The following is a 22,025-nucleotide window of genomic DNA, read 5'->3' on the forward strand; positions in this document are numbered from 1 at the left end:
CCAGGACATTCAGTGCCATAATCGTAAAGGAGTGATGCAGTACCATAATTGTAAAGGAGCAGTGCTTGAACCCAATGGGATTTTTTCCACCATCTGTAGCAACCTAACTGAGGAGCAAGAAATAAAAAATATTAAAGCAATCTACATATTTTACCTTTTTTTTTGGTGGTGGGGGGGGGGGGGGTTGTGGAACAATCCAACCTAGTCCATTTGGACACATTTTTACACCATAAATAGAAAATAGTCAATGAACTAAAGTTGACAGAAGAAAAACAAATGATTTAGTTAAAAAGGAGGGATAAAAAGGCACTTAAATGAAGCAGAATGGGCTCATCCATGGTCAACCAGTCTAAAACTAACTGTTTAAGTCTTGGACACATCCTTCTAGTTTGGTTACTATGTCCCCTTCCAGCTCCTCCATGCTTGTCTGCTTCATTCTCTTGTGAGGTCTTTCCTTTTACTCTGGAATCACTCCCAAAGCGTGACATGATGGGGTGAGAGCTACACAGCAATACTTACCTTGGAACAATGACACATTTTGAACGCTGTTGAATATCTTTCATTTGGATTGTTACTAATACCTCCACAACTGTGTGAGTTGTCAAAGAACTTTAAGTAATTACTCTGTTCTCATATATAAACCTGCATAGTATGTCTGTCTAGTTTTAGGACAATAAAATATAATAGTCAGTATAGCTGCTGACCCTAGTATTACATATGGTACACTTGTGCTGAATCTGCCACTAAACAGAGGACTATTTGTAAATAGGCAGGATAAACAACTTGTACAGGGAGAAGATCAGTACTTAGGAGTACAATTGTTCCGCTGCAGGTTAATAAATGCTTTGACTTTATTGGGAGTTACTTGAAGCCTGTGGGGAGGGAGGAAGAGAACTGGGCCTCCCAGTAAGGGAAACCAGTCAGTGAGATTGCAGATGTGCAGAGAAAAGGTTGAAGGAGCGTGTGGTGGTTGAAATCATATGATTTTTTTTTTTGCTCCAGCAGGGTCTGAGGAGGTTTATTTAGATGTTCAGCCATTTGTACTGTTAGCCAAACTAAGTCACCTGTTGCAAAGATATGAACAGAAGAGGCTGTTCCTAACTGAACAAGTCAATCTATAACTCTCTAGTGGTCTATTTTGGTTTTAATACAGTTATCTGATATGGATTGGGAAGGGTGGCAGAATATCCAGAAAAGTGCTGAGGACTGCAGCTGGGTTAGAAATGGGGCAGGCACAGTTTTGAAGATTAACAAGTCAGTCTATTTGAAAAATGAACATTTAAATGAATGACCCAGTTAATTTCAATGCGAGTTTCTGCTGCATGTATCAGGGTAAGCCAGCTAGGGAGGTGAATGGTTACCTATAGAAACTAGGCAGCACCTGTAGCTAGTTTAATGCCAGCCCATCTCTACAAAGAATATTTATTGAAAAGCAAAGGACTCTTCCAGCCTATTATGTTTTATAACATTTTAATAACCCTGAAACCATGACTGCACTGGAACCACGTTTCATCAGTGAAAATTTACAAGCAAATTGTTTCCAATGCATCTGACAGTAAAAATAAACACTGGGGGCACACAGAAGATAAAATGTCATATGAAACTTTTTCATTAGGGAAAAGGGCGGGGAAGGAGAAGAGAATATAAACAGGAAACTTTACTGTGTTTGCATGGACTCAATCTGCCATTAGAGAATGTAGTCTGGCAACCTGCAGCAAGCAATATTTAACCTGAGAATGGGTGGAATGTTAGACAAAGCCACCCACACCCCACTAGAACGTGGGCACATCAGCAGAGTTTCCCCTCTCCAGAAAACTAGAGAGGACCCTCCCCCCCCAAAAGTGGAGTGAATGTTGGAGGAGCCCCTTGCAAGCTCCAAAAGCACAGGTATATTACTGGAAGGGGCCATTTCCAGGACAAAGACAGAATGCTAGCGAACAACAGCTTGTCTCCCCCACAAAGCTTTCAGCTGGTAAGTTACTGCCATTCATGCAAGATGCAAGGATCTAGGTAAAACAGTCTGAGGGGACCCCTAAAATGGTCCTGAATAGGCTTATGGACAGTTTCCTCCAAGGGATAGCATTATGAATCTCACGTTTCCAGACATTTCATGGAGTTGCCAGGTTGGGTTTTTTTCCCCACAGAGGGTGGGGTGGGGGCAGTAGGGCAGGCATCCATACAGTTACATACCAAGTTCGTTGGATCTAAATGTATTGACGCCTATTTTTCAGAACCCTCCCCTCCATGAAAACTGAGAAAATAACTGTGAAGAGATTGTACATTCAGCATCAATACAGTGATACAATTAGTACAGCCATCATTTTACATGTCAATTCTAACAGACATTTAGCAGCAGTTCATATACAATATGAGAAGGTCCTTACAGGTCACCCTGACGAGCCTTGCTCTGGTTATCACATCATAGCTGTCCAAAATTAGAGGGTTCCAATTCTATTTCCAGACTCTCTCAACTCCAATGATACTTAACATACACAAACGTTTGTATACGATTTTTTGTAATTAAAATGCTCCTTCACATACACAACCATATACTGATTTATCAAGGATGACAATTGTGGAGCAGAAATAGCAAAAGAAAAAAGAAGGGGAACAACAATCTGCTCTGATGGCACCACCCACAAACTAGACTGGACAAATGACTATAAGGAAGTTTGCAGTGTTTCTGTAGCAGTGTTGGTCACAGGATACTAGAGACAAGGTGGGTAAGGTAATAATCGTTTATTGGACCAACTTCTAGTAGTGAGAGAGACAAGCTTTTGAGCTCTGTGTAAGCTCGAAAGCTTGTCTCTCTCCCCAACAGAAGCTGGTCTAATTAAAGATATTATCTCACCCACTTTATCTCTCTAAGAAGAAGTTTGACAGTTTCAGACTGCTTAGGAAAGAGCAACATTCTTGGTCTGGATTTAGAAGACAGCACTCTCATTGCATGGCTCCCTGTGTAAGGTAACTGCAACATACACATGAAAGCAATAGCCCCTAGTGCATATCCATGTAAAAGTTCTAAAACACAAAATAATCTGCATTATCAACAATGGTTTTATATGAACTTTAAGAAATATCTTATGTCACTGAATGCATTAAATAGCTATGAATGTGGCACACTGAAAATGAAACATAAAACCACAACAAGCACTACAATCAAATTTTGGCCAAAAGCCACATTTGTTTCTGGCTTTGACAGGATGTATTCTAATTTCTGAAAGTAGCTCTACTTTATAAAAAGCCATCTCTGCTAGCCTGAAGGAACCTGACTGAAACACCTGGCTCTGTAAGGGACTCCAAAGTTTAAACAACTGAAGGCTGAGAACAAATGACATTGAATTCTTCATGAAAGATAGCAAAGGAAGAAGAAAGGCAAAGCTCTCTTCCCAGAGGTGCACTGCAAATATTATCTCGGAGAGAAGCAAAAAGAAGGGTGGGACCACCCATCTTTGGGCATGGGAAACAGAGAACCAAACACCATGTTTATACCTCTGTATTTATGTAATTTTTGTTACCATGTTTATGAGCAAGATAGACAGATCTAGCTATCTTAGGTATTTACAGAGTAAAAATCACCCCAATATCTAGAATTGATAATTTGTGATAATATTGTCATATGTTGAGACTAGCCACAAAACTCACTAAGAGCTGTTTCTATTCCACAAAGGAGCCTTCTTATTAAATGAAGATGTATTACTTATGGAATCACTGGCCATTGTGCCAGTGACAGAATTTTAGGAAGCTGGGCCAGTGCAATACACTGCCATCAGAACCCTTCCAGTATTCAAAATTCAAAACCTCTCAGATGCCCTGAACTACCTTTATGAAGATATTGCAATTTTTTAAAAAATTCTTAAAGGGCAGGTGGTAGAGTGGGTTGTACACTTTTTACCTCTGGAGACCTCAGCTGGTATAAATCAGAGCTTCACTGACTTCAATGGAATTACGATGATTTATACCAGCTGAGGATCTGGCTCTCTATTTCAAAACCTGGTTGGTACAAACATGAAAATAATTGGGTGGCCTCATCATAATCATTTATAGCAGAGATACGTGGGGTCCCATGACCTCTGCTTCTATTCATATTTAAAAGGAAAACAAAAGCATGGATAAACAACAGAAGCAGAAACAAATTAATTCTAACAAAAATGCGATAACTGCTTTTTTTTTTATACACCACATGTTCCTAATGTGATTTGGTAAAAGACTATGAGAGTGTAGTCATCAATTAGCATACCTTTAAAGGACGAGACTTTAATAATGGAAGTAATTTGCCTGGTTGCACATTTAACTCTTCATTAATATTGAAAGGGTTAAACTTCCTCCATGAAATAAACTGACATTTAACAAAATCCTTTAGTATCCCCTGTATTAAAGAAAAATACACATTTATTTGAACAGCCAAGAAAAAACTGCAATTTATTAAGTTTCAAAGAATCTTCGTACTCTCGAAAGCAACTTTCGGTGCATGTTCTTTAACAATCACATTCTATGAGGAGAAATAACATTAAAAGCCACAAACTTTTTTTTTTTTTAAATCTCAGAGTTACAGACATCTTTAATTCCAAATGAAAGGCCAAAAAAAAAAAAAAAGTTTAACAGAAATTTTAACTTCCATCGCCAATTTTAAAATATCAAGAGTTTTTCTACAACTCAGTGCTAAACTTCAGCATGGAAAATTTTATGTACTGTATGGAAACACGCACATACACACATACATATTTTATGTGTGTGTATATATATAAAATATATATGTAGATTGCGTGTAATGGCAATGAGATGCAATTACTCTGAGGAAAGGTTATTCAGCTAAATACACTACTAAAACTTGAGAAAAAAACAAGTCTTGAACCCAGTTTGTGCATAGTTCATGATCCTCTATAAAACCAGCTTTTGTTGATTTGCAATCTTGCAGGACCCTTTTTATCTGATAAAACCATTAAAAAGCTAATCTTCCAAAAAAATAAAAATAAAAAATGTAATGCACAAGTTTCCTGATCCAAGCAGGCAGGGAGCACAATGTTCATATAATTTTTTAAAACATACTTGCAGGGTATGTTATTCCATTGTCTTTCTTCCTTTCAAAAACAATCAAAAACATTGATCATTTTTTAAAACATAAAGCAATTTTTTTAATATATAAAGCACTCTTCAAACATCTATTTCTTTTGAGTCCATTATTTGGTAAATATGTAACTGCTACACATTAGATTAGGTATTTTCTTCTGTCTTTTTATTTTTTTTTATTTTGTTTTTTTAATAATATCTTCAGTGCTAGGAGTTGGGTTTAAAAATACATGAAATGGTGTGGAGTTGCTCCTCGGGAAACCCGGCTTTCCTGAGACATCTTCCACCATGTGCAAGATAGTGATCACAAAGTTTTCGCCACTTTGACGAAGAAGAGGAAAACAACAAAAAATAGTACACAGCAATGGCCAAAGAAAAGGATAATACAACAACACTGTTCAATCCCAGAGCTCTGAAGTAGCATATCTTCATTCTGAAAATAGGTTTCTTTACGATGGAAGTCTTTTTTTTTTTTTTCTTTCTTTTTTTTTTTTAATTCCTTTTTTATTTTAAAGTTTGAAGGAGAAAAAAAAGGTCTGTAAACAGGTGGGAGCCAAAACTCCTGACTCCTCCAAAAGCAGTCAAAACTATGTCCAAGTGCTTGTTTGTGTTCCTGCTTGCAGGGGAACTATCCACTCTTTACAAATATCTATGGCCACAGTTCAACAAGAGTATTTTTTTAAACTTTATATTCCGAATGGAAAATGGTGCAATACTCCGGTAATAATTTTCTTGCATTAGTCCACAATAAAAAGCCGCTAAAGGTAGATATACATATTATTCTCCAGAGATACACACTGTAATTTTTAAAACGCAATAAGAGTCCTTGAGTAAACATTTACACATGAATTGTCGCCGGCCCCTCCTATCAATTTTTTTTTTTTTTTTTTTTTTTTTTTTAACATATAGGATTAGCTACAAGAAGGGCTGCGGACACTCAGTGCAAAGTTAGAAGCTAATAACAATTAAACGTTTGACCAATGAGCAAATAAAAAGCATATATACTGAATAAGAGAAAAAAAAAATCACACTTTTGTTAAATCACACACGGGCGCGCACACACGCACACACATACAAGCTCACTCACACACATACATCTGTTCCAACACAAACACATAGTATGAACTTTAAAAAAAATTCCTAGAGCCTGTTTTGTGTGTATTGATGCCAACCTGGAAGTGTAATAATTAGAAAGTGTTCACATTTTGTTATTGGCCTGCTGGATTCAAGTATTTGCATGTTTGATATGTTTTTTTTTTTTTTTTAACTTTTTATATTTTTGGGGGATTTTAAAAAAATGACATGAAAAAGTAATGAAACAAGGGTAATGTGCATAGGCAGATCCATGGGAGCAGTGGACACAGATACCCCACCCCCACCCTCCAAATTCAACCTGTACAGTCAATAGTTACCATTCGGATTCATTACTTTTCTGTACCAAAGATGAATATCACACTCCACTCTTCTGATTATTGGGTCCGCCTCTGGTAATGTGCATAATAGTCACAGGCTCATTTAAAATAGGCTTTCATTTTCTCCCTCCCCCCAAAGTTGATAAAATAACCCTTTCCAGCCCAAATTCTGAAAAGTGCCCTTCATGATAGACCTATTCTAAGCAGCTTTTATACTTTGTTTTTAAAAACACCATACAAACATAAAAAGACGACATAAAATAAAAAGCCATGAAAAAAATAAAACCTGTCATTAGCATGTGACACTGACCAAATGTAGCCCATACTGTTTCATTAACAGTTCACAAGGACTTCTGCAGAGTTTCATATTCGATATTGGACAGAGGTACTAAAAAGGGCTGCCAGTCTGATCTGTTAAAGCTGGATTCTTCGTGAAGCCCTGGACTGGAAAGGGTTACAATTTTTTCCTTTAGTGCTGATGATTGTTATTTCCACTTTGTTTCTCTCTTTCCTAGATGGACTCCCCACTGAGAAGATCACCTGGGAGCAGAGTATTCAAAGGTGTTGGGCTGCCTATAACCCTGCCATCATCGGTGCTGGGGGGCCCCCAAAGGCTGCTTGAGTACTGAGGGACCCCACCCCAGAGCAAATCGCTGCTCCCTTTGCCAGCCAGGCAGGGAGTATTCCAGTGGCCTGCATCATTCCGCACCAATCCATGAGAGCTGCTCGTGGAGCCCATGCGAGTCTGATTGGTTCCAGTGTTGGACTGCCAACTGGAGGTGGGTGGCAGTGGCTGGCCTTGTGCTAAGAAACGGTTTACTTCTTCTTCACCAGCAAACTCAGCCAAGATGGTAGTGTTTCCCAAAACACACCTAACAACAACAACACAACACAGTGAAACACAGGGTTACAACTGACACTATTTTCACAAGTATCAGAGCCTGCTTATACTAGGAGAATAGAATTTTTATAAGCTCATTTTCATTTTGAATTCAGTGGAGGAGGTCAAATTAGGCCAGCTCAAAAATTTTAAAACTCCTACCCCTAACTCATTTTCATCCCAATAATTCTACTTCATAATTACTTAAGTGTACAAGCATATTGTGACGGGGCAAGGCCAGATGGCTATAGTAAAGTAATGGGAGACATATATATTAGCCACAGGCTAAACAAATCCCTATTACCAGGATAAGCAAATGGCAGCTGCTCCAGGTCAATTAAAACTAATTAAGATCTTTCCAGAAGGCAGGGAGGACAGCTAGGTTGATTGGGACACCTGAAGCCAATCAGGGGCTGGCTGTAACTAGTTAAAAGCCTCCCAGTTAGTCAGGAGTTGTAGGAGGAAGTTGCACTGTTGGAGAGACTGAGCAGTACAAACCATATCAGGCACAAGGAAGGAGGCCCTGAGGTAAGGGTGAAGTGGATCTTGAGGAAGTGGGGGCTGCTGTGGGAAAGTGGCTCAGGAATTGTATGCATCCTGTTTCTAAAGTCAGCTACCATAGCTGATACTATTAGGGTCCCTGGGCTGGAGCCCGGAGTAGAGGGTGGGCCCGGGCTTCCCCTCTTTGCCCCCTGATTAATCACTGAGACTGGGAGACAACAGAGACTGTGCAAGGGAGGGTAGCTTCTCCTCACCTCCCTTGCTGGTTTATGATGAAAATGGCTCAGTAGGCTGTGACCCTTGTCTCTAGAGAGAGAAGGGCTATGTGGAGGGTCACAGTGAGCCTCTGAGACTAGCGAAATCCGCCAGGAAATGCAGGACCCATGGAGACAAGGACAGAGCTTTGTCACAATACGCACACATAAAAAGCCACACACCTGCAGACAGTATCTTTTAGTCTGCAAACTTTTCAAGACAGGGACTAGTGTCTTCTTTTGTTTTTGGAAAGTAAAGCTTTCCACAGAGTACACAGGATTTTGTGCATGAGATACAGATAAAGAACTGAAAGGAGTAGTGACTGCAGCATAAGTGCAGGAGAGAGCAGCGTGGCCAGAAGCGGAGAGATTCTGGCCCCGCCTCTTCCCTTCTGGCTGTGCTCCCTCTCCTTGCTCCCTCTGTTGGGGGGAGGGGCTGTGTCCTACCTTGCCCTCTCCATATCCGTTCATAAGCCAACCCCCTTCTCTGGTGCTTTTCTTTTTTACTAAAAAAATTTGAGCGAGTATATACTTATGAACGAGTATATACGGTATGTTACAATCTTGTTAACTTTTTAATTTACCATTATTGTCCTCCAAACCAATGTTTTTGTATCTGTACACAATAAATATAGCACAACCCAATACCCAACCTCTGTAAAGCAGAGGTCTGTCATGTCCTTCGCAGCAATATGTACTAACATTATTTCCCCTCTAATCAAAATTCTTCCTTTATATGGATGGCTCTGAAACCTTGGCGAACAAGATGTACTGTATACTCTTTTAAAATATACGCTGATTTTTAAATCTACATTTTCAATATTACAGCATAAAACACCCCCTTAAGGATAGAATTCTTTCTAACTTAGTCCCACATCTAAACTGAAATCATTAAGTCAGGGCAATTTTTGACCTTTATCTGTTCTGAATGCTGCCACACAGTCTTTAATTAAGGAAAGGTCAAAACTTTAAAAAGCAACACCACCATGCATATCATTATGCAAATTTTTCTACATTACATACACTTTATCCTTTTATCTAATGAGGCTCATCATGGGAAGCTAGCTGCAACTTTGCATCTGCCGTGACTATTGCCCCATAATTTTAAAGGCTAGGGAAACATAGGAACTGCCATACTGGATCAGTCCAGTGTTACATCTAGCCCAGTATCTTGTCTCCAACAGTGACCAGCATAAGATACTTCAGAGAAGAGCGCTTTACATTATTATGATGAATAATCTGCCAATAGGGCAAATTTCTTCTTAATTCTTAGCAATTAGTGGTGGTCTTATGTCCTGAAACATTACGATTTATATTCCTTATATTTTAAAATCTATCTAATGTAATTATGTATATTCTCATCTCTGTAAATGCCAAATCCCCTTTTAACTGCTACTAAGATCTTATCCTCAATAAGGGATTGTGGCAATGAGTTCTACAGGTTTTTTCTTTTCTTTTGGTAATGTGGTTTAAAAAGAACATCCTTTTATTAGTTTAAACGTCTTTCAGTTTCACTGGCAGTCCCCTTGGGAAAAAGTAAATACCAGTGCATGAGTTACCTTCTCTACACCATTCCTCTTTTTGATTACTTTTAGCATGTCCTCTTTTATTCATTTTTTCCTGTGAACTAAACAGTCCTAGTCTTTTCTGTTTTGCATATGGAATTTTTTCCATGCCTTTCATCATTTTTTGTTGACTGTCTTTGGGTCCCTTGTATTTCTGTTGTATCTTTTTTGAGGTGGTGTGAGCAGAACTGAACACAGTACTTATGGTGAACACCTACCATCGATTTCTATAATGGCACTTCATACACTACTTCTGAGTGTATCTAGTCCACAAGTACTTTTTCTTTATGCAGCTCTCCTACAATTTCTGCTAACAGAATTTCCAAGACACCACCAAATAATTCCGCAGAGCAATTCAGTGCCATAACAAGCGAGTGCTTAGGAGAACAGGCGCTGTACTAGATTCTACTTTACAGAAAAAAGGAAAAGAAGAAGAGAAAAACCGTACATATGCAGAGACTTCTGGGCCTTGGCTGCTTCTTCCTTGGAACTGTAGCGGACCACAGCATTCCCTTGAGTCAGGTTCAGGTGGAATGTAATTAGAGGGCCATGTTGCAAACACAGTGTCCGCAGTGTAGAACCATCAATCTAATTGCAGAGGAAGAAAAAAGTTGACTTGTTTTTCTGTGGTTGTCCTTAGTATATTTGTTAATGGAAGGGGCTTTAAATGATAAAGGAAACATTTACATAGAGTGCAATTAAGATAAAAGAATCTAATTAGATGCGTCACTACTTTATTAGGAGGTGGTAATCTTTACTTTTCAAGTTCTCTACAGTTCAGCACACAGAACCTGCCAGTTATTTTAAATTAATATAAAAATATTTATCACTACATGTCTACCAAGGGTTGATTGGGAATGCAGCTTGTTCATAAATAGTTTATGTTAATTCATGACATCTCCTGGTCTCTGCACCCACTGCTTTTGGTCTTATGCTTCTCCATGTGAATTATACTATGGAGAGGAGTAGAGGAATTGACAGATTGGGGAGCATAAGAGAAACCCCAGAAAAATTGGGACTTCAAATCTTTGAATTTGCCCCCAAAACACCATTCTCACAACTAACTTTTAAACAAATAAATGATATACACTGGAACGGCTAATTATACAGACTCAGAGTTCATATTTGATTTGTTTTTATATAGCACTTTTCATCCACAGATCTAAAAGTGCTTTACAAAGGTATAATTACTAATGGGAAACAGACATGGGAAGTGACTTGCCCAAGGTCACCCAGCAGGCCAGTAGCAGAGCTGGGAACAGAACCAGGGATTCCTGAGTTCTAATCCAGTGTGCTATGCACGAGCCCACAATGGCTCCCATTAAAACGCTTAAATCCACTGTGTGGATTTATCTCAACATATTACTGTTACTGCTACATAGATGAATATTATATACTCATTGCAGCTGACCAAAATTACCAGAGCTGATAAGGGTTCTTCCTACCATTTCTTAAGTATAGCATGGTTCTTTGTGTAGTCAGTTGTATTATTCTGCTTACCTGGGGTGTGAGGTTACGCAGAACCAGCCAGCTGCTTGTTCTTCCTGAGCTGTCAGTACTCCAGGCAGAACCTATATCATAAATCCAGAAAGGGAACAATTTAACATCTTAGTGAGAGCACAATACAACAATCAAACTCACCAGGAATAAAGAATGTGCAAGATACAACACACTAGCAATGCAACTGCTATTGTAAACATGCTCATGAGCAATCCAATAAGCAATTTATCTCCATCCTCTTTTTCTTTCTTATTTGGAATGAAAGGAGGGAGCTCCATGATTAGGATGCTCCCAGTTTGCTCTGAAGGACCAGTGGGATTTCTCACATTCCTGCCTTCTCTTTCGTAGATAGCCACTGTGACACTATATTGATGAAAGCTAATATGTCACCAAAACTTTCTTCAGTTACACTGGAATTAGCCAGCAGGTGACAATTTAAAAGCAACAGAGATGACATTTTCTAGTGGCATTTGAAAAACTGCAATAGTTCCAAAGTCACTTTGGTAAAAATACTGAGGCTGCAGATGGAATCCTTGCATGAGCACTCTGTGGCCATCAGGTGGACGCAACAGCCTTTGACAATTGGGGAGAACATTAAATTCCCAGCTTTTTGGGAAGATGATTGATGGAATAGTCAGGTATTAGTAATGACATTTTTTTCTGATGCAAATGCTTTATGATAAACAAATACACAGGGTATATAGCTATTATATACATATTCCCCCTTTAATTTGTGTATAAACAAAATTATGACAGCCAAAGAAAGATTGACAGAAAATAAATTATACCTTACTGTCTGGGGGCCCCATCATCCCTTCAGTTGTATTCATCGTACAACTGACGGGATAATCGGGTCCTGGATGTTTTGCATCCCTGCTGTAGATATGTACAGTGCTTAATTTGTAATGAAAGGTGCGGGGCTCAAGCAGTTTTTTTACTTTCAAAACGGATGTGGCAACCCCAGAGGTGCCAGGGCTATAAACTGCCATGCCTAGAGGTGCCGGGGCTCAGTCCTGGCAAAAATTAAGCAGTGGATGTATATTCTATGTAATAAATTCTACTGATTAATTAGCTAATACTGAAGTCTTGCAACAATTCACAGAAAAACACCTGCCACAAAGCAAGAAAAAGGTCTCAAGATATTTAGAAAAAATGAGCAAAAGTATTATAAACAAAGACCCCTGTTGTAGTGAAATTATTCCCCACTGATTGGAAACGTGCCCTACTGACCCATGACTTTATTTTGAGTATGAGCCACCCTAAGTGATTGAAAATAAAATCTGCATTTCAACTGCATTTATTGAACCTCAAGTACCTGCAACATAGTACTAGAGCAAAAGGGTGCCATACTACTGTAACATGGAGAATAAAAACAAACAGAGCATTGCAATATTATAAAATGTAGGAGTCAGAGGAATACCAGAGGAATAAGAGCTGGTCCAACCCAGTGGGCTGGCACCCCAGGTAGATGATGGCTTGGTGTTTGTTAAACCTGGAGGTGGTCTCGTAGGAGCAGTAGTGTTTCTGGGTACCTTCCATAGTTCATGGGATAGAGAGGCTTGTGTGTGAGAGATTGGGCCAGAGGACCACGTAGACTTGATGTCTGACAATTTACCTGCAACAGAGAAACGTAATTCATATATTTTTGGTAAGCAAGTTAAAAAAAAAAATCTGAACAATCTGCAACTCCAGTAAGTGAAGAGGTGATCCTCAAGACTGTTCGTTATTCTAATCTACTAGTATCTGACATTTGTTACTATTGTCCACTTGCTATTGCAGCTCCCAGCACTTCTCTTTCTGATAAAGGACAAAGAACCTTAAAACAAGACTAGCGAATGTTTGATTAGCCAAAATCAAAAATAAAATCATTACTGTATACGTTCTAAGTTATTCAGCCCAAATTATTAAAATAATGACGTTTATACTTTCTGCACCCAAGAAGGAACAACCACGGTTATTAAAAATACAGAAATTAGCACACGCACGAGTTCTCATGATTCAGAATTAAGCTGATTCCAGAAGTAGTAGAAAGGGAAAAATTTCCTATGCTGCTGAAAATTCAAAGATAAACGCATCAGGCGTATGGATTCTTTTACAAGTTCCTCTTTGAAACACTATCAATCTTTACAAGAAAAGCCCTATATATCACAATCTACCAGTTCTTACAACTTTTTGTTATGCTCTGAATCCTACCTTCATTTATATTGGTATCATAATTATTTTATTCCAATTCCTGTCAAACCGGAGTTTTATCAAACATACTATAATGACCTAAAATTATACATTTCAAAGACAAACATTAAAACAAAAAAAGGACAGGTTAGCATTTTGGTATCATTAACACAAACAGGACCAACTCAAATTATAGACACTACCAAACAAAATGCACACTGTCAAATGATCATCTCTGAAACATTTCACCGTTAAACTTCCACACACCTGCCTGTCTTTCATGTAGCTACACACATACCAAAGATATAGAGCCTGATTCTCCTCCTCTCATTAACATCTATGTATATCAAGAGCAACTCCATTGATGTCAACGGAGTCAAACTGGTGTAAAGTCAGTGGCCAGTCAGGCCCATATTTTTGTGCAAACTGCAGTGACAAAAAGGAAGTTGTTAATATTGTTCAAGTAACCGCTTGAGAAAAGAAATTTGAAAGTTTGATTTTTAGAACTAGTAGCAGCAGCTGGGCCTACAATTTAATGTATAATGAATGTGCATTAATAAAAGTTAGATGTTGAGATGTCACTGATTCTTATGAGGTTCACATGCAGATAGGATGTAACAGCAAAAAAACAAACACATAAAAAGGAAATATGCATGGCAGATAAAATTAAGGGATAAGCAAGCCATTACTTTACCCTCCTTATAACAGAACACTTCCAGGCCCCTTTGCTTTGTGGCAACGTGGACCTAAATGTTGCACTAAGGTCCCTGGATGTTCAAGCTTAATTTAAATTAACATGAGGTTTTTAATTTATTAAATATGAACATGAATAAAGCAATCAGCAGAATGGGTATTTTTATATTATACTGGCTCCACATTTCCAGCTTTCAGTACTCTGAAGATTTAGTTATTTTTGAGACAGACAAGATTGCAGGATTTGGCAGACAGGATTGCCTCTCTTTGCATTTAGTTTGTGTTAGAAAGTTTTCAACTGCAGTGGGAAATACGAAGCCTTGATTATTGTGGCAGTACTTAAGTTCGGAAATTTTAAAAGTTTTTCTACATCTTCCATGTCATGAGTTTGCTGGACTCAAAGAAATCCTAACAATACTGGGGCTAGAACTTTATAGCAGCTACTTAACTAAAGGGACAGGCAAAACACAAACAAACTTATTCCTATTTAGCTTTCTTATTAAAAATAATCAAAACACCTCCTTGAGCTAGTGCTAAACTGTTTCCTGTGTATTAATAGGGCTGAAAACTCTTCAGTTTTGAAACTGTATTTACTGGCAATAGCTTTCAGATCAACCTTTCCTGGTAAGATCCAGCAATAGTGTTATCATTGAGTTCTCACAGAGAAATTCTGCCTCACAGCTGGAGCAAAAATAAACTTTGTTGGAGAAGTATGAATGCCAAAATAAAGTGGTAGCATAATGGTATGAAGTGGGCTGAATATATATTTCATTAGTGCACTTATCAGATATTCACAACTCCAGACACCTGGTTAAAATGCTCACCACTGCAGAGCTGTCAGTGGGAGCAGCACAGTGCTCAAAAGATATGAAGTCTGTAGTACTATTATTATAACCAGAGGAAAGCACTTTTTCAGGGCCTTTGCTCTTTGGGGATGGAGAGGGATGCTGAAAGTAGAAAGGCCATTTCTCGTACCTGCAATGCTAGGTGCGGATGCAATGCTGCTGAAAGAGCTACTGTAGCCGGAGGCACTAAGCGGCCAGGCACTCGATGAAGGCAGCGTGGCATTCTGAGATGATGTTGGGGATGACCCTGCAGAACCAGCAAAGAAGCAACTAAGAAAGATGGGCAAAATGGTATTTGCTGCAGAATAAGCAATTCTAACTACATCATGTGCAAATACAAACCAGGCAACCAACTTCCTCTAACCATGAATGAAATGTTATAGAAAGCATGATAAAGTGAAGCAGAATTCTTCGGTATAAAAGAAAAGAAAGCTGGCACCACAGTGGCAAGTGTGTTGGTGCCCATGCAGAAGACAAATTTTGGATTTCCCTTAAGATTATCTGACTCTTGGGACATCAGAGTTAAAGTTAGATCTGAAGGAGGGAAGCTGTCTATTTGCATTTTATAACATGCTTATCAGCCTATCCAAGCACCAGCAACTGTGGATGGATATGAATGTATATGTAAAACCAATCAAATATCCTTGATACCTAAAAATTGCTGAAGTAAGCACTTCTCCCCATGCCCTAATGCCCACAAATACCCTCAGGTATTTTGCAAATTTAGGTTTTGTAGCAGGTAAAATAAATGTGTATATCATAACAATGTTCTAAAACTAGCTATATATCAAAGGAGCAATCGTAAGAAACAACTTGAAACCATCTTGAGTTGGCAAATCATTCTACAACGTGTGTCCAACAAACTCACACAAAGTTGCCTTAGGAATGTTAAACATACATCCAAAACCTTCCTACTCACTAACAAATATACCGAATATACCATGTACCAAAAGTAGGGACTGGAACACAGAATAAAATACCTTCAGAATAGTCAGAACAAAGAATGGGAGGCTATGAACTGAAAGTATCCACTCTAACAATCAACCACAATTAGCAGCATATTCTGAGTTACTTTCATTATTCAAAACATACATACACATACTGTGTGTACATAATATATTAATTCAGAAAACACAAAATTGTTTCTCTTTACAAGGTGATATGCTATACAAAAGCCTCATTCTGATTCACAATTAGGAAACGTTTTGTATCTTTATTGATGAGACAAGAGACTAATGATTTATACAGCACCCAGAAGATAGACACTGCAACTTGACTTTAACGTCAGTTTGACTGAAATTGAATAAATACGTGGCACCAGTGGCTGCTGCACATCTAAACTCCCGCCATCAAACAGTTCCTTATACGAAGTAGAATGGAAACTAAGAATACAGCCTAAAGATAGATTGCTAATCAGTAACTGAGGCTCTCACAGTATAGTGTCAGTACATATTAACACTAGTGGGACGCACATGCTCTCTTGCCATTGAGTCGGAACCCTCTCGAAAGCAGCTGGGGTTGCACAATGCTTCCATGCAGAATTGAACCTTCAAGACCTGAAGGCATGGAAGGGATCCTCAGCCATAACTGTCCCTCAGTTCCTTCTATGTATTCAGAATCTAAAATGAAGACATAGAAGAAGAATGGTGGTGGGAAGTGAGGATCTATGGTTACACTACAGTTACTGGTCAATTATCTTTCTTCTTTCTGTTTGTCAGTATAGCTCCCCAATTTCAGATGACTGAAGTACTGGTATAAACATAATACCCCCACCTTTAAAAAAAAAAAAAAAAAAAGTGAGTGTTAGGATCAGTTATAGCTCGAAAGAGCTGATAAACTAATTGGGGAAGTTTTCCAGAACGCCTGGGATCCCTGCTGCTATTCTGAGTGAGCCTTAGGAAGCTCCCTCTCAGACATCATTGTAGGGAGGCAAGGTTTGCAAGGGAGGCAGTCCATCTATTATGGGTGAAGTAGCTTCCTGGAAAGCAGGGGTAGCAGAACCAGTAAGGGGAGTTGGGGTGGTGGGATGGACAGAGGGAAGATTAAACATGGAGATAGAAGAAGGGTTCAGATAGCCATGTCAGCTTACTCTCCCAAGATAGGGAGCCGGCAAAAGTCCAGGGCGTGGGGGGGGGGGGGGTGGGAAATAACAGCCACATTCCCCCAAACTACCACAGGTGCCATTAGGGACAGGAAAAGGGGGAGATTAAAGGGAATTTCAGCTTGTTTTCCTAGATGATACAAACAGTCTAGGGGACTGACTCACTGATATGTTTAGTTCGGTCCAAATTGCAACTTAACACCTGGGTGAAACTTAGGATAGGTTGTGGAACCAACTTATCTTTACAGAATGCTATGTATGAGGGATCTATCATTTGACTAATTCAACACTGTAACAACTTACCAAGGGTTGTGCTGGATTCTCCATCACTGGCAATTTTCAAATAAAGATTGGACTTTGACCTTGTAACAGTTGGATGGGTCTCAAACTCCCTTTCTGATGGCAGCAGAATGGACACCAAAAATCCCTGGGCCAGAGGCCTCAACTTCTAGGATACCTCAAACTGCCTAATGGTAACGGGAGACTGACGTTTCAAAGACGGTGGGGAAAAAATGGACAGGACAATCATGAGTGACATCTAATTCCTCACCTACACTACAGCAACAGGGATTGAGTGTTAAACTGGCATTGAGAAGGTTGGCAAGAAGACAACGAAAGTTGAACAAATTGCTTAGACTTCACCCGTCCAACCTTGCTGGGCACCAACAGACACACCAACACAGAGGAACCTGTCAGTGCCAAGAAGCCTCAATGCCAAGGCCTCTGCTGGTGCTAACCTACTTTCAAAACAGACCCTTCCTGGGGGATTCCGAAATACCCAGAGGAATAGTCATGACCAAGGTTAAGATTTTGTCACCGTTATTTTTAGTATTTTTCGGTTGCGGACAGTAAACAAAAATGCATGGAAGTCCATGACCTGCAACTTTTACTAAAAATGATAGTGCGGGAGGGGTGTGACGCAGGGATGACTGAAGCCTGAGACCCATGGCGGGGATGAGAGCCTAAGCCCCACTGCTGGGGTGAGGAAGGGATGTTGGGGGGTGTTTCAGTATCCGCTGCCAGCAGTGGCTGAGGATCGCGCTGCTTCTGCCACCCCACAAACAGGCCTGAAGCTGAACGGAAAATGTCACAGAGGTTTCTGAAAAGTTACGGAATCCGTGACTTCTGCGACAAATTCTTATATTTAAGTCATGACTTTTCATTTTTATCTTCCTTTTTATATCAAGGAGTAAGAAGTTAAGGCCAAGCACAACACACTGCCCTTCCTCGAGTTTATTTGAACCTGAGGATTTCAAGGAGTCATGATTCAGAAATCTATTTGGTGCCAAAAATATCCAAATGATTCCAAATGGCTTTTTTAACTCAGAGCAGACCATCCAGCAACGCTTTTTCAAGAACGGGGAATAAAGCGTGGCATCTGCCTGCTTATGGGTATGAAGGATAAAAGGACTACAAGCCATGCTCTGACCCTGTGAGTGACCTTCACTGAGGTACTTTAGGCATCGGAAATGCTGGTCTGTCAGTGTCTTCTTTGTACCACAAGATGCACAGCTTTTAAGTCCATCTCTTACACTAGGGCATGCCATAATATAATCTCAAACTCCAAGGAATCTGACCAGGGTTGAAGGAACAGGTGCTGACAAATGTGCTCAGAACTGGGCATGAGACCAGACACCTCAGTACTATGCAATGACAAAAGCTATCCAAACAGCTAAGCTAACATTACAATGCTAATTCTTTACACAAATTAAAGGAAAAAGCTGATGAAGGAAGATAGCATATTAGTGAGCCCCAGAGTCACTGCTTTCCATAGGATTTTGTCTCAAAGGAGCATGTATGCCCCTAGAATGGTAATGAATATTGACAAGCCATTTAAAAAAGAGAAGATTACTTACTGTAACTGGAGATTCTTCGAGATGTGTGGCCCTATCTGTAATTCCATATGTAGGTATGCATGTACACCATGCGCCCGAGTCCAGAAATTCTTCAAAGCAGCATCCATCGACCTGAACATGCACAGTAGTTTCCCTTGTGCTCCTGACCAAGGGTATAATGAGCATTGCGGGTCGATGACTCTCCAGTTCCCTCTTACCGCAATCCAACAGGATCCAAAGCATAGGTGAAGGACGGCAGGTGGTGGAATACAGATAGAGACTACCCAGCTCTAAGAACCTCCAGTTGCCGTAAGTAATCTCCACTACTTCTTAGAGTGCTGGTCCCTATGTGTATTCCACACATGGGTGACTAGCAGGCAGTGCTCGGAGTGAAGGAGGGTGCAAGGAAGCTGGTAGCCCAGAGAGGGGTGCCATTTCAGATTGGGGAGGGCAACTTTAATGGTGATTCCAGGGGCTACACTGCAGACACAAGTAGATTTCAAAAATAACCAACCACCACCACTACCTTGCAGGCTAACTACTTTAAACCTTGTAATACTCCAATTTGGATGATGCACACGAACAATATTTTATTACACCCTAACTCAAAGACTGTTTCATAGTAACCCACAACTGAAGCACTTTTCATAGCATCGGTTTTTGTATTCTTACTTTTCCAATGCATAAATGATTCATTGACATTCTAAATTTAGTAGAAATCGATGAACCTCAGGTTTATATGAAGGAGGTCAAACTATATTGTTCAAAATCTTGTAGCAGTAAGATCAAAACTAAAAATGAAACAAGATGGCCCACATTCTGTTCTCATTTATATAACTCCAAATTCAGAATAATGGTTGAAACCCATGCAATTATTCCAGATTTACAGCAGTGCTAAGGAGAGTGTTTGTTGCAATTTCTGTTGGAAACTGTGCTAGAGACAGCTATGGATAGGGATTCTCTGGTAAAACCCCTCCCTAAGTGGCTCATTATATTGAAGAATTCATTTAGCACAACTTATTGTAAGTATTAAAGTGTAGCTAAATTACTAGAACTTACTTGATTGTTTCTTTGTAAAACTTCTGTAAAACAAAGATTGGAACAAACATTACCTCCCAGTAACATCAGACCTTTGCATAGGACCAATTGCAATGAATTAACTATGATAAAAGGTCCATCTGTATGGAGATCATCCACAACAGAACCCTTTCATTGGCCAGGAGGGACAAGCCATTTAGATATAAAGTTGAACTTAAACACATACACCACAAGTTATCATCATCCAATACTTGTGCATAGGTAAATGAAGGGGCATTCTGGAGCTAGCTCTTGCTCTTTTTGTTGAAACACTGGCGATGAAACTAGAAGCTGAGGAGATCTAAGAAACCACCCCTCTGGATAATTCAGAACTACACCACTGTGTTGCTGCTGGACATCACTTACCCTCTCCCATCTTTTTCATTTAATTTCTTTAGGGCACTGTTCTAGGCATTTTAGAAATAATGCTACATCATGTCAGTAAAAGCACTGGCATCTGGAGTCGATGTGATCTCTGCTTGGTCGGCAGGTTGAATGAAGCCATGCTTGTAGTCCCCGCAAGCGGAGTCTAGTGAATGGTGTCACCTAGGTGCATGTGACCATGTGGCCTAACAGAGAAAGGCAGTGTTGCACAGTAGTTCATGGTCTGCATGTAATGTCAGAGATCAAGTTGCTCTTTGTGTGGAACCTGCCTGCGAGAGAAATGCTTTTGCAGAAACTCAGTCCAGCTGGGATCCTATAAAGTTTATTGTCCTCGTAGGTCATAAAATGGACTTTTCTTTATTTATGCAAACCCCTAAGGTAGCAAAAAGGTGCTGAATAAATTCCAGGGCTGATAGGATTTCCTGATGAAATTGGCCCACCAGGAGTCAGTCGTCTAGGTATGGAAACACAATGTAGAGCCCTGGCGTCGCATCTGGGCTGCTACTACAGCAAACGCTTTTGTGAATACCCTGGGTGCTGCAGCAAGCCCAAAAGGGAGGACACAAAACTGGTAGTGATCTTGGGTGATTATGAAGCATAGGAATTTTCTGTGAGATGCATGAATATCAATGTGGAAATATATATCCTTCATGTCAAGAGCTGTGCACCACGTTCCCTCCTGAAGGGAACGGATTATCAATGCCAGCATAATCATCTTGAATTTCAGTTTCAGAATAAAGAGATTGAGTCGTCAAAGGTCCATGATGGGTCTCCATCCTCTGTCTTTTTGGGGGATTAGAAAATATGGGGAGTAAGAACCCTCTTCCATGGTATTGAGGTGGGACACATTCTACTGCTCCCTGGTTTAAAAGGGATTCTGATGAGAGTGGTCCCTGCCAGGGGGATTGGGGAGGTGGACTGTAAGGGGAGAAGGAAAGAAACTCTATAGAGTATCCCTGATGTATAATCTCCAGGACCCAAATGTCCATGGTGATCTTGTTCCAGGTGTGGGTGAAGAGGATAAGATGACCTCCAAACTTGACAGGGGAAGGCGTAAGTGGCATGAACAGTGGTGAGCAAGTCTCAACCTGCATGTAAAAAATGGCCTTTGGCCTGAGGTTGGGAATAAGCAGAGGCTATGGAAGTAGGAGCTGACAGAGGCTCAGGTGGACTCTGATAATATGGAGCATCTGCAGGGGGTGGTTGTGGCCTGAAGGGCTGTCTCTGGTTTCTTCTCCTGGGGGCTGAAGTGTAAAACCCCAGGGATCGCAGAATGGACTTTTATTTAAACAGGTGGGACCTGTCGAAAGGGAAGTCTAAGGATAGTGTTTTTGACCTCTCTAGGAAAGCCCGACAATTGGAGTCCCTTTGCATGACCAGCCCTGTGTGGCCAAATTTCTGGATGCAGTATCTCCGGCATCTACTGCAGCTTGAGAGTCAACTTTGTCACTAGTTTTCCTTTGAACAGGAAAGCTTGGAATTGGGTTCGGTCTTCCACTGGGAGCCCATAAGTCTGACGTAGGTTTTGAAATTGTGTTTTGTTAATAAGGCTTTGTAATTAGCTGAATTAAATTGCAGACCTGCAGAGGAGAAGACCTTCCTACCTAGGAGGTCCAGTCTCTTTGCGCCCTTCTCTACCAATGTGGATGTCTGGTAGTACGACCTCAGTCTTTCTCTGGCCGCCCATACCACCAGTAATTTAGGGGCAGGATGGAAAAATAGAAAGTCAGCTCCCT

The 22,025-nt window shown here is 40.0% G+C and overlaps 1 protein-coding gene across 8 annotated transcripts in view; it reads right to left on the bottom strand.

Annotated features, from left to right (window-relative positions):
* Positions 1–5,533: 5,533 nt before the first annotated feature.
* TNRC6C (trinucleotide repeat containing adaptor 6C) overlaps positions 5,534–22,025 on the bottom strand; it is a 578,100-nt gene continuing 561,608 nt past the window's right edge. For 6 of the 8 annotated variants that reach the window (XM_054047763.1, XM_054047761.1, XM_054047759.1 and 3 more), the window contains 6 exons: positions 16,365–16,511; positions 15,023–15,139; positions 12,603–12,797; positions 11,183–11,253; positions 10,131–10,270; positions 5,534–7,354 (listed from right to left, as the gene is read on the bottom strand). In XM_054047763.1, coding sequence (XP_053903738.1) covers positions 6,994–7,354; positions 10,131–10,270; positions 11,183–11,253; positions 12,603–12,797; positions 15,023–15,139; positions 16,365–16,511 — 1,031 coding nt within the window. In that variant the 3' untranslated portion in view covers positions 5,534–6,993. The remainder of the gene's footprint in view (positions 7,355–10,130; positions 10,271–11,182; positions 11,254–12,602; positions 12,798–15,022; positions 15,140–16,364; positions 16,512–22,025) is intronic. The other 2 variants (XM_054047762.1, XM_054047766.1) reach the window with 2 other exon arrangements.

This window comes from Malaclemys terrapin, chromosome 13, assembly GCF_027887155.1.
Source record: "Malaclemys terrapin pileata isolate rMalTer1 chromosome 13, rMalTer1.hap1, whole genome shotgun sequence".
NCBI lineage: Eukaryota > Metazoa > Chordata > Testudines > Emydidae > Malaclemys > Malaclemys terrapin.